At 36.3% G+C, this 17,583-nt stretch overlaps 1 protein-coding gene across 1 annotated transcript in view; it reads left to right on the top strand.

Annotated features, from left to right (window-relative positions):
• Window positions 1-17,583, top strand: part of ACVR2A (activin A receptor type 2A) — a 96,222-nt gene that overhangs the window by 49,024 nt on the left and 29,615 nt on the right. Inside the window, exons 2-4 of the mRNA XM_061438460.1 lie at window positions 8,881-9,088; window positions 15,286-15,395; window positions 15,587-15,741. Of these exons, the coding sequence (XP_061294444.1) occupies window positions 8,881-9,088; window positions 15,286-15,395; window positions 15,587-15,741 (473 nt within the window). The remainder of the gene's footprint in view (window positions 1-8,880; window positions 9,089-15,285; window positions 15,396-15,586; window positions 15,742-17,583) is intronic.

Here is a 17,583-nt window from a genome sequence, read left to right as displayed (position 1 = left end):
GTGACAAAATTCCAGCCCAGCTATTTAAAAATCCTCCATGATGCCCTTAAAGTGCTGCACTCAATATGTCAGCACATTTGGAGAACCCAGCAGTGGCCACAGGACCAGAAAAGGTCAGTTTTTATTCCAGTCCTAAAGAAGGGCAGTGCCAAAGAATGTTCAGACTACCTGTGCTGATTTCACATGCTAACAAGGTAATGCTCAAAATCCTTTAAGCTTGGCTTCAGCAGTACGTGCACCGAGAACTTCCAAATATATAAAATGGGTTTTGAAGAGGCAGAGGAACTGAAGATCAAATTGCCAACATTCGTTGAATCATGGAGAAAGCAAGGGGATTCTAGAAAAACATCTGCTTCTGCTTCATTGACTGTGCTAAAGCCTTTGATTGTGTGGATCACAACAAACTGTGGAAAATTCTTAATGAGATGGGAGTGCCAGTTACCTCACTTGTCTCCTGAGAAACCTGTATGCGGGTCAAGAAGCACCAGGTAGAACCAGACAGGGAACAATGGACTGGTTCAAAATCAGGAATGGAGTACACCAAGGCTGTATATTGTCAACCTGCTTATTTAACTTTTATGCAGAGTACATCATGCAACATGCTGGGCTGGATGAAGCACAAGCTGGAATCAAGACTGCCAGGAGAAGTATCAACAATCTCAGATATAAAGATGATTCCACTCTAATGGCAAAAAGTGAAGAGGAACTAAAGAGCCTCTTGATGAGCGTTAAAAAGGAGAGTGAAAAAGCTGGCTTGAAACTCAACATTAAAAAACTAAGACCATGGCATCAGGTCCCATCACTTCATGGCAAATAGAAAGGGAAAAAATGGAAGCAGTGACAGATTTTATTTTCTTGGGCTGCCAAATCACTGTGGAAGGGGACTGTAGCTGTGAAATTAAAAGACGCTCACTCCTTGGAAGGAAAGCTATGATAAACCTAGACAGTGTATTAAAAAAGCAGCGACTTTGCTTTGTCAACAGTGGTCAGTCTAGTCAAAGTTAACGATTTTTCCAGTAGTCATGTATAGATTTGTGAGAGTTGGAGCATAAAGAAAGCTGAGAGCTGAAGAATTGATCCTTTTGAATTGCGGTGCTGGAGAGGTTCTTGAGAATCCCTTGGGCTGCATGGAGATCAAATGCGTCAATCCTAAAGGAAATCAAGCCTGAATATCCATTGGAAGGACTAATGCTGAAACTCCAATACTTTGGCCCCTGATGCAAAGAGCCAACTCATTGGAAAAAACCCTGATGCTGGGAAAGATTGAAGGCTAAAGGAGACGGGGGCGGTGGGGTGTGGGCAGCAGAGGATAAGATGGTTAGATACGTCACCCAACTTGATGGACATGCATTTGAAGAAATTCTAGGAGAGAGTGGAGGACGTGGGAACCTCATGTGGTGCCACCATGGGGTTGCAAACAGTTGGACACAACTTAGTGACTGAATAGCAACAAATGTTTGGAGGGCAAGTAAGATAGTATTAGCCCAAATGACGTTTACATATATGAAAAGGCATATATAAACAACTATCTGAAACAGTGAGTAAATATGAAATAAAATATTTTATGTTGGATGGCAAGTAGTGTGCATTTTGTGGAAAGGAAGCGGGAGTCCTGATGGTAAAACTTGAAAATTATCACATGTGTGAGATTTAGCCTGGGAAACTTTTTTCAAGAGCTGGGCTTTCAGAAATGATTAGGATGATGATAGATTGCAAAGGGTAGGGCAGTAAAGAAATATTTGCTTGAACCATATCCATTGCTCCAGCACCATTTCCTGAAAAGGCTGTCTCTCCTCCATTGAAATTCTTTTGTTCATTTGTTAAAATTAATTGGGCATATTTGTTTGGGTCTGTTTCTGGGTTCTCCTTCTGTTCCATTGATCTTTGTGTTTATCTCTCCACCAGTACCACCCTGTCATATTTACTGCAGCTATGTGGTAAGCCTTAACATCAGGAAGAATGATTTCTCTCTTTATTATTATTTTTCAGCAGGTTTTAGAAAAAGCCCTTTTATTGTCTACAGAGAAATTTGCTGAGATTTTAATATGAATTGTATATTTTATATATGTTATCAGTTCAGTTCAGTTCAGTCGCTCAGTCGTGTCTGACTCTTTGCGACCCCACGAATCGCAGCACGCCAGGCCTCCCTGTCCATTACCAACTCCTGGTGTTCACTCAGACTCAACGTCCATCGAGTCAGTGATGCCATCCAGCCATCTCATCCTCTGTCGTCCCCTTCTCCTCCTGCCCCCAATCCCTCCCAGCATCAGAGTCTTTTCCAATGAGTCAACTCTTCGCATGAGGTGGCCAAAGAACTAGAGTTTCAGCTTCAGCAGCATTCCCTCCAAAGAAATCCTAGGGCTGATCTCCTTCAGAATGGACTGGTTGGATCTCCTTGCAGTCCAAGGGACTCTCAAGAGTCTTCTCCAACACCACAGTTCAAAAGCATCAATTCTTCAGTGCTCAGCCTTCTTCACAGTCCAACTCTCACATCCATACATGACCACTGGAAAAACCATAGCCTTGACTAGATGGACCTTTGTTGGCAAAGTAATGTTTCTGCTTTTCAATATGCTATCTAGATTGGTCATAACTTTCCTTCCAAGGAGTAAGCGTCTTTTAATTTCAGGACTGCAGTCACCATCTATAGATGTGTATATATATGTATATATATAAATATGAATATATCAGTTTAAGAAGAATTGAAATCTTGGTTATGTGGACTCTTCCAATCCATGAACATGGTGTGTTTCTTCAAGTGATTAGGTCTTTGATTTCTTTCATGTTTTATAATTTTCATCATACAAATCCTATATGTTCTTTATTAAATTATTTGTAAGTATTTTATTTTTTTAGGAGCAATAGTAACTGATGCTTTTAATTTTTAATTTCAGTTCTGCCTGTTCATTGTCAGTGTAAAGAAACATAATTGATTTTTGTGTGTTGATTTGTTTTCTGTGATCTTACTGGACTCACTGATGCTAGCATTTTTTGTTGTTGTTTGAAGATTCCATAGAATATTCTGAATAGACAATCATTTTATCTGCAAATAGAAACCATTTTATATTTCCTTTTCCAATTGATAATGTCTTTAATTTTTTTTTCCTTGCCTTATTGCAATAGCTAAAGCTTTCAATACTATGTTAAATCAAAGTGGGAGGGGAAGGCATCCCCTTTTTGATGTTAGGGGAAGGCATTCAATCTTTCACCATACAGTGTGATCTTAGCTGGAAGTTTTTTGGCAGGTGCTCTTTCTCAGTTTGCGGAAGTAGCTCTCTATTCTTGTTAGACTTATCGATAGACCATATGATTTTTCTCTTTTTGTCTGCTTGTTTGGCAGACTGCATTTATTGACTTTTGAATATCAAATTAGCCTCCATGCCTGGAATACACTGTGGTACATTACTTAAAATATATTTTTTGGATTTTTGTTTGCTAAAATTTTGTTGAGAACTTTTTCATCTAATCCGTTGTTGTTCAGTCGCTAAGTCGTGTCCAGCTCTTTGTGACCTCATGGACTGCAGCAGGCCAGGCTTCTCTGTCCTTCACCATCTCCTGGAGTTTGCGCAAACTCACGTCCATTGAGTTGGTGATGCTGTCCTGGTGATATATTGGTCTGTATACCCTGTTCGCCCTTTTTTGTTCTGTCTTCGACTGATTTTTGTATCAAGGTAATACATGCTTCATAAAATTAGTTGTGAAGTAGTCCTTCTTCATCTGGTTCTGAAAAAGACTGTGTAAAATTAATGCTGGTGTATTATTTTAGTACTTCATGCTTTTAAAAAAACAGAACCCCAGTTCTCAGATGCATTCACATTAGATAAAATTTACATTTTCCTTATTGGAGGCATATCTTAGATTTGAGTATGATTTTTACAGGGCTGTTTTAACAAATTGTAGGTCCTGTGTATTGCCTTTTTTCTTTTTTTAAATGGTAGGAACAAAATGAAATTGTCAGTATCAATCATTATGTATAAACAGTAGGAGGGAAATAGAATTATTATCTGAAATAATTTATCAAAAATAATTCCAGTACTTTATTCTGTGATAGACTTACTGATTTGCAGCTTGCCTGAGTGTGTGTTATGAAACTACAGAATTACCCATAGTAATTTTGGAATTGTTAGGGAGATTGAATGACATGTAGAAACAAAGCAGTGCAAGGTTTGGTAACTTGTTCAAGGTCACAGTGTGTAAACTAAACTCCAAGTTCAGTTCACAGTCTTCTAAGCCAATACTTAACTAGGAAGGAACATTAGATCACCAGTGAGTCTTTGCCAAAGGAAGCAAAGAAAACATACACAAAGTATCTGTATATCTATATACCTCCCTGCTGACCTCATGTCCTTTTCAGCTACTCATTCCTGGGGCATACAAAATGGTACTCAAAGATAAATTTGAGAAAACACATGAGGGATTCTGATGCACAGCATAGGTTAAGAACCATTATAATAAACGCCACACATTATGTCCATTTATTTCTTGTGAAAATCGTATTAACTATTTGTAATTCGTTTGTTAGAACAAACCTATGGTAGAAATTTACAGTTTAAGAAAATCTTAAATTGTGAAATGTTATTAAAAACTAGAAAATATAGGTAACTTTTACCATCCTTTTTAGAAGTGCACTTTTAAAGTCATTAGGTGAGTGTAAGCGGAGAAGGCAATGGCACCCCACTCCAGTACTCTTGCCTGGAAAATCCCATGGACAGAGGAGCCTGATGGGCTGCAGTCCATGGGGTCACAAAGAGTCGGACACGACTGAGCGACTTCACTTTCACTTTTCACTTTCATGCATTGGAGAAGGAAATGGCAACCCACTCCAGTGTTCTTGCCTGGAGAATCCCAGGGACGGGGGAGCCTGGTGGGCTGCTGTCTATGGGGTCGCACAGAGTCGGACAGGACTGAAGCGACTTAGCGGCAGCAGCAGGTGAGCATAAGAGCATAACAATACATGTAACTTGCTTTATTTTTATAATTATGTTATTGTATTTAGTGGTCAGTCAGAGATATGATGGGATAGACTGATTACTGAATCAACTTGAAGATACGGGAGGGGGTTGGCAAAATTGTCAGTTTTCCCCATAAGCAGTTTTCTATCTGTGAATAATATCAAATGATAGTCTATATCTAGAAAGTCATTCTGAAATCTTAACTTATCATTAAATATTGAGAAGTATTAAAAGAAATAAAAAGTAATCGTTTATCTTTTTTCTAGACCAGAGGTGGCAAAGAAACGAAACTGATGTCCCCCGCCCCCCCCCCCCCCCTTTCTGTACTAATTCCAACGACTTTCTCAGTACATTGCTTCTGGCAGCTATTCTTAACTGGAATTGACACCAAAGATGAAACCTATTGTATTTGGCATTTTTGTTCTAGGCAATGTACTTTTTTGGCGGTCACTTTTGTTTACTTTAAATGTTGTTCTGTGCCTCAGTGGAGTCTTCTTTTGGAAATTAAAAATAATTAATAGTGGTTTCTAACTTGAGTTATATAAATGGTAGTTCGTAGAAGACTCCCCACCCCCAGCAAAACACAACAAGCGAAAGAAAAGTCCAGTTAGCTAGAAATTAGGATGTTGTTTCAAGAGATAGCTGACCACAGAGCCTGTAGGCCAGATCCAGCCTGTGAACTCAGAATGATACTTACATTTTTAAATGGTGGGGAAAATTTTTTTTAAAAAAGAATATTTTGTGACGTAAAAATTACATGAGATTTAGTCTTCAGTGTCCATTAGTAAAGTTTTATTGAAATGTAGCAGTGCTCATTCATTTACTGTCCAGTGGATGCTTTAGTGCTGCATTGGCAGAATTGAGTACTTGTAAAAGAAACCATAAGGCCAACAAAGCCTAATATATTCACTGTCTGGCCCTTCCCAGAAGAAGTCTGCCAGTCTGTTGTGAGATAGTACAGGTAGCGCATGTTTGCTTTTGGGTTGTTTAGTAAAGGAGGAAACTTAATTTGCCGTTTTTTTCAACAGGTTTCTGAAAAGGAATAATTTAGAAACTTTGTGGTCTCAGAACTTCTTTAGATTTAGCCCAAGGAGATTTTTATGTGGTTTGTATCTATAAATATCATCATATTAGAAATTAGGGCAGAAAATTAAAAAATATTTATTTAAAAGTGTCAATAATAAATCCATTATGTGTTAACAAAAGAATAGATTTTTATGAAAAATATTTACTAAAAAATTAGAGAAAATTTTTACAGATTTCTTTATAATTGTTTTAGTAGATGACAGCTGAATTCTTGTACCTGTTTTTCCACTCAGTTTGTTGTGATGCAAAAACTTGTGATGTTTTGACATGGAGGAAATCTGGCCATACACAGACATACTAGTTAGAAAAATGGGGAGTATTTTAATAGCTTTTTAAGATCATTGTGGATATTTTTCTTTGATAGTACACCATAATTCAAAAAGTGGTAATTTCTTGGATGGTTTTATTTTCTTAAGTCAAGTTGATTGAAGTATACGTTGCAGACAATAAAATATATTTTGTTTAGATACACAAGTCTGTTGCAATCTGATTAACTCATGAATTATATAACCATCACCACAATAAAAATGTGGAATATTTCCATCACCTCTAAAAGTTTCCTTATACCCTTTTGTAATTAGCCCTCTCCCCTCACTCTTAACTTCTGATCTGATTCTCATACCTGTACTTCTGCCTTTTCCAAAATATTGTGTAAATGGAATCACACAGTATGTAGCCTTTTCAGTCCTTTTTTGTTTTTAGCATAATGTGTTTACAGTTTATCCATTTAGTTGCAGCTATCACCAGTTCATTTATTTTTATTGTATAATGTTTATTTTTACATCTATCAGTGCTAGATATTGGGTGGTTTCTGGTGATTCTGAATAAAGCCACCCTAAAAATTACAGATCTTTGCATGGATATGTTTTCGTGTCTTAAATAGCTAGGCGTGAGATTGCTGTGTAGTACAGTAGATGCATGTTTCCCTGCAAGAAGACTTTTTCCTGAGTTAATGGGCCATTTTGCATTCCCACTACCAACGTGTGGTGGAAGTTGCAGTTGCTCTACATATTTCCCAAAACTTGAGACTGTGTGTTTTTATTTTTATGTTAGTCATTCTAATGAATATTAGATTTAGTTTTAGTTTGCATTTCCCTGGTTAGTGATACTGAGTATCTTTCTATGTAGTATTTCCCATTCATATTTCTTTGATAAGGCGTCTATCTGAATCATCTTGCCCATTTTTTGGAAATTAGGTAATATGTTTTCTTATTATTGAGTTGTGATAGATCTTTATATTTTCTGAATATCTGTTCTTTTTTAGGTATATAATTTGCAGGTATTTTCTCCCAGTCTGAATTTTTTTCCTTAATTTCAAAGAGAAGTTTCAATTTTCATGAAGTTCAGCTTTTGAAGTCCAATTTTTTCTTTTGTAGCTCCTGTATTTTTGTATTTTAACAAATCTTTCATGTTAATAATTTAGGGTCACAAGATTTGTCTTGTTTTTAGAAGTTGTATAGTAATAGTTTAAGGTTTTATTTTTAGTTAATTTTGGTATATGGCATGAGCTATGAGTTGTTATGAGTTGAGGTTCTCTGTTCTGCATATAGATGTCCAGTTGTTCCAGCATCAGTTGCTGGAAGACTTTATCTTCTCCATCTGAGTACACTGCATTGGCACCTTTGCTGGTATCAGTTGACCGTGTGTGTCTGGGTCTGTTTCTGGAGTCTCTGTTCTGCCTCCCAGGTGTGTGTCTTTTTACTAAGACTGCATTGCCTTGATTGTTGAAGTTTTAGTGTAAGACTTACAAACAATTAGTATGGGAACTCCCTGGTGGTCCAGTGGTTAGGGACTAGGCTCTTTCACTGCCGTGGCCCAGGCTCAGTCACTGGGTGGGCAGCCAAGATCCTGCAAGCCGTGTGGCATGACCAGAACAACTGCCCCAGATCAAGTAGTGTGAGTTCTCGTTTGTACATCTTTTTCAGAGTTACTTTGGGTGTTCCAGTTCTCTTGCTTTTCCATATAAAGCAAGAGATGGTTTCTTAAAAGTTAGTGCATTGTGGAATCTGAAACTGCTAATGAACTTTTTGTCTTCTGTAATGCTAGAGTCTGCTTGGCTATCTTGAACATTGAATGGATTTTTTTTTTTTTTTTTAACCTATGAGTGTTTTTCAAATGTCACACAGAATTCACTTGGAAAATATTGGTTCTCTGAATGATATAGACCTTTTAAATGTTGGCACATCTTATTATTCTGTATTTAAAAGTCATATTTGTTAATATTACCAATGACCTCATCAAAAAATTCTTTAAATATTGGGAAGGTGTCAGGCTAATGGTGGTGGTTGATACAATTTTTCCAAAATTCTTGTTTTTGCTTGGAAACTCATATTTTATCATTGGCAGTGCATACTGTCAATTGTTTTTCTTGAAGTAACAGGTTCATTTTGAGAACATTTTTGCCAGATACTCAAGTCTGAATAACCATGGTTGGTTTAGTTCACAACTCGGTCATGCAAGGGCTTCTCTTGGAGGCTGTCATTGTACTGCAGTGTGCAGCGGATGTGCTTTTGGTTAGTTACCACTTTGTCGCACAGAATAGTGAGAAGAAATCTTGACTCAAGGGTCAAAATTTTAAGAAAATTAACAATGTTACTGCTTTTCATCAAGGACATTCTTAAGGAAAGCTGGCCTTTTACAGAGAAAACGTGATTTATTTGGTCGCTTTCTACTATGTTTATTATACCTAAAACACAAAGATGGACCTGGAAACCTAAACCCAAAGTTATAACTGTAAGACAGTAAATTCTTGACATTTTAGGAAGATCTGAAATTTGGTATACTGGGAGACAGTGTAAGAACAAATATAGTTATATTAAGCTGTTGTTTTATTATCTTATAGGTGCTATACTTGGTAGATCAGAAACTCAGGAGTGTATTTTCTATAATGCTAATTGGGAAAGAGATAGAACGAATCGCACTGGTGTTGAATCCTGTTACGGAGACAAAGATAAACGGCGGCATTGTTTTGCTACATGGAAGAATATTTCTGGTTCCATTGAAATAGTGAAGCAAGGTTGTTGGCTGGATGATATCAACTGCTATGACAGGTAAGAAGGCATTTTGTTTATGATAGTGTTGAATAATTTTCACTTCTCCCTCTTTTTTAAAAAGGGGAAGAATCAATGCATGGATTTTCACTTAAATGCTTCTTTTTAAAGAGAGTATAAAGATCATTATTACATGTTGATGACAAAATATATATTTTAAAGCAATAAAACAAATACAGCATATTTATGTTTTATCTTCTGTTACTTTGAATTATCTACCAAGTAGTGAAAACTTTAGATAATAAGCATTTATTTCCCTATGTTGTAGGATTATGTTTTTTTTTTTTAAACAGCAATTTTAATGAAAAGGGATTTTTAAAATTGCTTTAAAAGAGAGTATATCTGTTGAAAAATCTATCCTGAAAGAGAATAAAGCTTAATCATAGTATTAAATTTCCTTTTAGTTTCCCTCTTTATGTATCTGGAAGAAATTGATCTCACTACATTTTCCCCCTTTTTCCTTGCAGAGTAGGCCTTTGTTCTTTATCCCAAGGGGCATTTTAACTTGACATTCAGAATTACATCAGAACTAACACAGTGCTCATAGAAAGCTACATTTTATTTAAAAGATTTTGCTTAAATTGTTTTATTCTGTACTGGAAATAAAATACAGGGGATACAGTGGATATGTTATTGACTGCCTGTGATCTTTCTGTCAAGTGTCCCTAGATGTTGAGTCGATCACTTAAACGGCCCGGGACACAAGATTTTCACCGTGGGTGGGTGCTGATGACTGCAGAAGCTGAAAAATCCTAGATAACCAGATTTTTTGGAGCCAAATAACTAATACACTCACGGAATCCAACTATGTCCTGATCTACTTGCAGGGACTTTAATTGATTACTGTAAATCTGTGGTTGATTGGCCATATGTGATTAATAGTAAAATGTGTTGAATAAAATCATGAAAATTGAATTAGTTCCACTTTTGGTGAGAAAATAGTCATTTAGGTACATAGTTAGTAGTTAAGATATATTTCTGATTCTGTGAATTTTCCAAGGATTACTGCTGTATAATTAAACATTTTAGCTGTATTTCTGATTATTAGCTTCTTTATTAACAGAGGTGATTATTAAGTGACATTTGCTATTATGAAAGGATAAGTAGGGCCACTGGGGAAACAGTATGGAGGTTCTCAGAAAATTAAAAATAACAATGATATAGCAGTTCCACTTTTGATTATATGTCCAAAGGAAACAAAAACATAAACTTGAAAAGATAAATGCACCACGGTGGTGGCCACGTTATTTACAGTAGCCAAGATGTGGAAGCAACCTAAGTGTCTGTCAGTGAATAAATGGATCAAGGAAATATGCTTTGTATATACAATGGAATCTTTTTCATCTGTGAAAAAGAACACCTTGCCATTCATAATACTGATGGACCTTGAGGGCATTGTCCTAAGTGAAATGTCAGAGAGAAACAAATACCATATGATCTCACTTGTATATTAATCTTGAAAAACAACAACAACAACAACACAAACCCATATATATAGAGAGAGAACTGTTTGATGTTGTTGGAGGCCGAGGGTGAGAAGTGGGCAAAATAGGTGAAGGAAATCAAAAGGGTATGAATTATCAGTTATAAAACAAATAAGTCTTAGGGATTTAATGGAGATGTGATGTAATTGTGACTATAGTTAATAATACCATATTGTATATTTGAAAGTTGCTACAAGAGAAAATCTTAAAAATTTTGTTCACAAGGAAAAAAAATTGTAACTGTGTGGGGATGGGATGTTAACTAGATTATTGTGGTGATCATTTCACAATATACTCTAATTTTCAATCATTGGGTTGTATGCCTGAAACTAATGTTATATGTCGATTATATCTCAATTTAATCTTAAAAAGCCAAGGAGAAAGAAGTTGGGGAAAAATGAAGTTTGGGGATAATCTCTATTCAAAGTTTGTTGTTCAGTTGCTCAGTCATGTCCAGCTCCTTGCAGCCCCATGGACTGCAGCATGCCAGGCATCCCTGTCCTTTACAATCTCCTGGAGTTTGTTCAAACTCATGTCCATTGAGTCAGTGGTGCCATCTAACCATCTCATCCCCTGTCCCCTTCTCCTCCTGCCCTCAATCTTTCCCAGCATCAGCGTCTTTTCCAGTGAGTTGGCTCTCTGCATCAGGTGGCCAAAATACTGGAGCTTCAGCATTACTCCTTCCACTGACTATTCAGGACTAATTTCCTTTAGGATTGACTGTTTTGATCTCCTTGAAGTCCAAGGGACTCTCAGCAGTCTTCTCCAGCACCACAGTTTGAAACATCAGTTCTTCTGTGCTCAGATGTCTTTATGGTCCAACTATCAACATCCGTACATGACTATTGGAAAAACCATAGCTTTGACTAGACAGACATTTGTAGCAAAGTGATATCTCTGCTTTTTAATACGCTGTCTAGGTTGGTCATAGCTTTTCTTCCAGGGAGCAAGTGTCTTTTAATTTCATGGCTGCAGTCATCATCTGCAGTGATTTTGGAGCTCAAGAAAATAAAGTCTGTCACTGTTTCCATTGTTGCCCTGTCTGTTTGCCATGAAGTGATGGGACCAGATGCCATGATCTTAGTTTTCTGAATGTTAAGTTTAAGCTAGCCTTTTCACTCTCCTCTTTCACTTTCACCCGGATACTCTTATCTTTAGTTCCTCTTTGTTTTCTGCCATAAGTGTGGTGTCATTTCCATATCTGAGGTTGTTGATATTTCTCCTGGCCGTCTTGATTCTAGCTTGTGCTTCATTCAGCCCGGCATTTTATATGATGTACTCTGAATGTAAGTTAAATAAGCAGGGTGACAGTATTCAGCCTTGACATGCTCGTTTCCCAGTTGGGAACCAGTCTGTTGTTCCATGTCCAGTTCTAACTGTTGCTTCCCGACTTTCATACAGATTTGTCAGGAGGCAGGTCAGGTGGTCTGGTATTCCCATCTTTTTAAGGATTTTCCACAGTTTGTTGTGATTCACACAGTCAAAGGCTTTGGCATAGTCAGTACAACAGAAGGAGATGTTTTTCTGGAACTCTCTTGCTTTTTCAATGATCCAGCGGATGTTGGCAGTTTGATCTCTGGTTCCTCTGCCTTTTCTAAATCCACTTTGAACATCTGGAAGTTCTTGGTTCACATACTGTTGAAGTCTGGCTTGGAGAAATGTAAGCATTACTTTGGTAGCATGTAAGATGAGTGCAATTTTGTGGTAGTTTGAACATCTTTGGCATTGCCCTTCTTAGGGATTGGAATGCAAACTGACCTTTTCCAGTCCTTTGGCCACTACTGAGTTTTCCAGATTTGCTGGCTTATTGATTGCAGTACCTGTGCAGCATCATCCTTTAGGATTTGGAGTAGTTCAACTGGAATTCCATCACCTCCACTAGCTTTGTTTATAGTGATGCTTCCTAAGGCCCATTTTACTTCGCATTTCAGGATATCTGGCTCTAGACGAGTGATCACACCACGGTGGTTATCTGGGTCATTAAGATCCTTTTTGTATAGTTCTTCTGTGTATTTTTGCCACCTCTTAATACCGTCTGCTTCTGTTAGCTCCATACCATATCTGTCCTTTATTGTGCCCATTTTTGCATGAAATATGCCTTTGGTATCTCTTAATTTTCTTAAAGAGATCTCTTCTTTCCCATTCTATTGTTTTCCTCTATTTCTTTGCATTGTTCACTGAGGAAGGCTTTCTTATCTCTCCTTGCTATTCTTTGGAACTCTGCATTCAGATGGTTGTATCTTTCCTTTTCTGCTTTGCCTTTTGCTTCTCTTCTTTAGTCAGCCATTTGTAAGGCCTCAGACAACCATTTTGCCTTTTTGCATTTCTGTTTCTTGGGGATGGTTTTGATTACCACCTCCTGTACAATGTTACTAACCTCCATCCGTAGTTCTTCAGGCACTCTGTCTACCATATCGAATCTCTTGAACCTGTTTGTCACTTCCACTATATAATCATAAGGGATTTGATTTAGGTCATCCTGAATGGTCTAGTGGTTTCCCTTATTTTCTTCAATTTAAGCCTGAATTTTGCAAGAAGGAGTTCATGATCTGAGCCACAGTCAGTTCCCAGTCTTGTTTTTGCTGCCTGTATAGAGCTTCTCCATCCTCAACCGCAAAGAATATAATCAGTCTGATTTCGGTGTTGACCACCTGGTGATGTCCCTGTGTAGCGTCCTCTGTTGTGTTGTTGAAAGAGGGTGTTTGCTGTGACCAGTGTGTCCTCTTCGCAAAACTCTGTTAGCCTTTGCCCTGCTTCATTTTGTACGCCAAGGCCAAACTTGCCTGTTACTCCAGTATCTCTTGACTTGCTGCTTTTGCATTCCAGGCCCCTGTGATGAAAAGGACATCTTTTTTTTGGTGTTAGTTCTAGAAGGTCTTATAGGTCTTCATAGAACCATTCAACTTAAGCTTATTCAAGACTATCTTTTATTAATTAGTTGAGCTCAAGGATCTCTGTTCTTTTTATTGTAAAAAGCTACTGGCTTCTCACCTAAAACCAGTATTGCTTGAGATTAAACTTTGCTAGATAATGGTGAGTTGGTCAGTGCAAATGCCTGCTCTTACAGTGATAATTACTACACCAGCTTTGTTTCTGAGGGTTAAGTGCTAATTTAAATATATGTGAATTTTTGTTTTTATGTTCTGAATTTGATTAAAAGGAAATATTAAGAGTAGTCAGATAAATAAGAGTAAGAAAAAGAAGATTCAAGAAATGTCAAAGTATGGAGGAAGAGACGGGGAAAACGAAGAATGAAATTGAATGGTGAAAAGTAATTTCCTTGCATTAACTAGGCTAGTATTTAATTATATTAACCTATAATTTGAGGCATATTTCTGAATATTAAATTTTGAATTTATATATTTCTCTATAAATTGCTAAAAATTTAGCTTTCATTTGACCTTTACTTTCTATTAGATAGATATAGATATAAATTTTATTTTAAAGTTTGATTTTGGTAAAATTGCCTTCTCCCTGAAATTTCTTGGGCTTTTCACTTTAGAGTTAAATTTAACCTTATTTGAAACAACCATTGTAAAAGTTTACAGTTTATTTGTAATATATGTCTTTAAATATAACTGATGTTATTAGCAATTTAAATATCTGCTTTTAAAAATTAGATATAACTAATTTTTTAGTGGTTGATTAGGATTTGTTCTAGAGGCTAAATCTCTGTTTTTTCAGTAACTCAGTTCCTATATCGAAGGCTGCCTTCCTTCTACTCTGTAAATCAACCTAACTTTAGTCAGTTTTTGAGTTACTCGGGCCTCTATTTTTGTCGTTAAAATTGCTCTTTACTTGTTTATCTTTAGCCCTGCTCATTGTGTTCAGGGAATTTAATTCTGCTGCAAAAATGGCTTAATTCCCAAGCCTGATTTAAGTCTCTGATGTTGAAATGTGTTCTGCTGTGAGATATGAGCAAGGATTACTTCGTGCCTGTGTATTTGTATGTATGAGAAGTGAAAGTGAAAGTGTTAGTTGCTCAGTCATGTCTGACTCTCTGAGACTCCATGGACTGTAGCCTGCCAGGCTCCTCTGTCCATGTATTTCTCCAGGCAAGAATACTGACATGGGTAGCCATTCCTTTCTCTAGGGGATCTTCCCGACCCAAGGATCTAACCCTGGTCTCCTGCATTAGTAGACTCTTTACTGTCTTAGCCACCAAGGAAGCTCATTTATCTGTATACATATATATGTGTGTGTGTGTGTGTGTGTGTGTGTGTATATATATATATATATATATATATATATATTTGTGTACACACAAATACAGTTTTTTACATATAGTTTTCAGTTTTTGTATTCATAAAATGGAAAGGCTCTATTTCCTGTGAGGATAAAGCACTCTTAGACCAAATTTCTTCATTGACTTTATGTTCCTCTTCAAGCTTGTCTGATAATTAAAGAAAACAATAAAAAGATGGTTGCCTTAGATTGATCATTAAAATCCAAATTAAAGAAGTTGTTTCATAGAACCAATGTGATTGTTATAAAATCAGCTGTTGAATTTTTTTCTGATGATATTTCATAGTTGGTTTCAAGGAACATTTTTTACTTTTAAGAGTTGATCGTTGAATATTAATAAAAACCTCAAAGTTGACTATAAGTGACTTACTCATTATTTTATCTCTGAGAAGAACTTTAGTAAAATACCTGTTGTAGATTGAGAGTAATAATGTTGGTTTTAATTATTTCTTCTCTTTTTATTTATAGGACTGATTGTATAGAAAAAAAAGATAGCCCTGAAGTATATTTTTGTTGCTGTGAGGGCAATATGTGTAACGAAAGGTTTTCTTATTTTCCGGAGATGGAGGTCACACAGCGTAAGTTCACTGGGAAAACACATAAGTCTGTTCAACTATTAGATTGAAAACAAAGCATGTTTGTGTTAGAATAATTTGCTCCCACCTTCTCCTCCTCTCTTTTTCTCCTACAATTTGGCACTATAATAAATATTTATTGTGGAATTTTATTGACCAAACCTGAATGATTTTCTTCCTCCTCTTTTCCACAGCTACGTCGAATCCAGTAACTCCTAAGCCTCCCTATTACAACATCTTGCTCTATTCTTTGGTGCCACTTATGTTAATTGCGGGGATTGTCATTTGTGCATTTTGGGTGTACAGACATCATAAGATGGCTTACCCTCCTGTGCTCGTTCCAACTCAAGTAAGTTATTATCTAATACTTCATGCTGTTTTTGATTGTATATTTTAAAGAAATATTCCTGTGGAGAAACCACAGTAGGTAGTTACAAATTTAAGCGTGCGGGAGACCTGGGTTCGATCCCTGAATCGGGAAGATCCCCTGGAGCAGGAAGTGGCAATCCACTCCAGTATCGTGCCTGGAAAATCTCATGGACAGAGGAGCCTGGTGGGCTGCAGTCCATGGGGTTGCAGAGTCAGACACAACTGAGCGACTAACACTAACACTTAAATTTAGGCGTTGAGATAGAGTAGAATGAACAGTATTCCCATTCCTGTTCTTCTTTGGAGAGTTCTACTGTGATCATAGTACTTACAAATGTGGGATACACTCTACTGTGTTTCTTGAGAAGTAATTGATGATGGAGAAGTGATATCAAAACTTTTTCTTTCCCTTCTATTTTCTCCTCCATTCCTAAGTTTTTGTGCCTTTTTCAAGACTTGCCAAAACATTCTTTTAATCATGGAGGAGAATTCAGTAAGTAACCAGGAATGTGGAATAAAGAGGTTTCACACAGGCATGAAGAGGATGCACCTGAAAAATGTCGTTCTAGGGAGGAGGAGCAGAAGGGCAGCATTTCTCATCATGTGTTGTAGTTCCAAGTATATGTATTTTATTTGCAGCGTATCAAGTGTGTAACTGAAGTCTGAAAACTTCTTTAATGCCCTTGATTCTTTTTCCCTCAACACCGAATATCTGAAAATATAGGTGTTGTGGGTAGTCAGAATAAATTCTGAAGTTTTTCTTCATTCTCTGTTATGAAGATAGTGGCAGCTGATTCAGTGCTTTATAAGGATTTTTAATATAAGTAGTTAATATTCTGCAGGCAGAGAGGAAAGTGGTAACTTTTGGTTTACTTACTTGAGATGTCCTTAAACTCTAATTTGTGTTTCTTTGACTTTTAAGATCATATTACCTCCACCTTCTGGATCTTTTGGTTTAACTGTTTCTCTAATACCAGTAGGATTAACGGTTAAAACTTGGTAGAAGAAAATAGTTAAGTCCTATAATTTAATGACCAAAATAACTTCTTCCCTTTAAGCTTTATTTACATAACATATTCCTTTCTTGGTGCTTGAACGAATCTGTTAGCATTAGATCATTAATCCTTATAATCTTTGTAAAATATACATATGGAGAAATAAGCCTGAAGGTAACATTCCTTATTTAGTAAATTAGGTAAACACAGTATATTTTATATAGCTGAAATATTTTAATTTTTAACATTAGTAGATAAATTGTGGGTTTGTTAAAAGTCATCTTTTAAAAATACTTTAAAATTTAAAGAATATAGTCCCTATGCCTAATAAACATATGTAGTTTACCTCAAATGTCCATAGAATACACTTTACCTTCTTATTGGTGGTAACTGTTTTTGATTTAATATCTACATTTGAAAGAAAGAATGTTTCATACTGTAATAGTATCTGAATTTACCCTGGATTTGTGATATAATAGAAACAAACTGGATACTACATTTAAAAACAAATTTGTTAAGTTTCATCATAAAACTTTAAAAATAATAATGTAATCCTATATATAACATTTATTTATATAAATTCTAGCTTAAATTTTTGGTTGGGTATTCTTAAAGTCTGGATATCTTATATTTGAGGCCACTTTATTTAGAAATGCTGGGTTTGGACTTATAAAAAGGAAAGATGACTCCTTATTCATAAATGACAACTAAGAATGTTCAATGAGTATCCATCTCTGTGGGTTTTAGGTATTTTTTGCAGTCGTTAATATTTTTGTACACATTTATTTAGTGCCTGTGTTGTTCTGTACATACATACAGTTTGTATG

Source organism: Bos javanicus, chromosome 2 (assembly GCF_032452875.1).
Source record: "Bos javanicus breed banteng chromosome 2, ARS-OSU_banteng_1.0, whole genome shotgun sequence".
NCBI lineage: Eukaryota > Metazoa > Chordata > Mammalia > Artiodactyla > Bovidae > Bos > Bos javanicus.
This window is presented reverse-complemented; position numbering and strand designations above follow the sequence as displayed.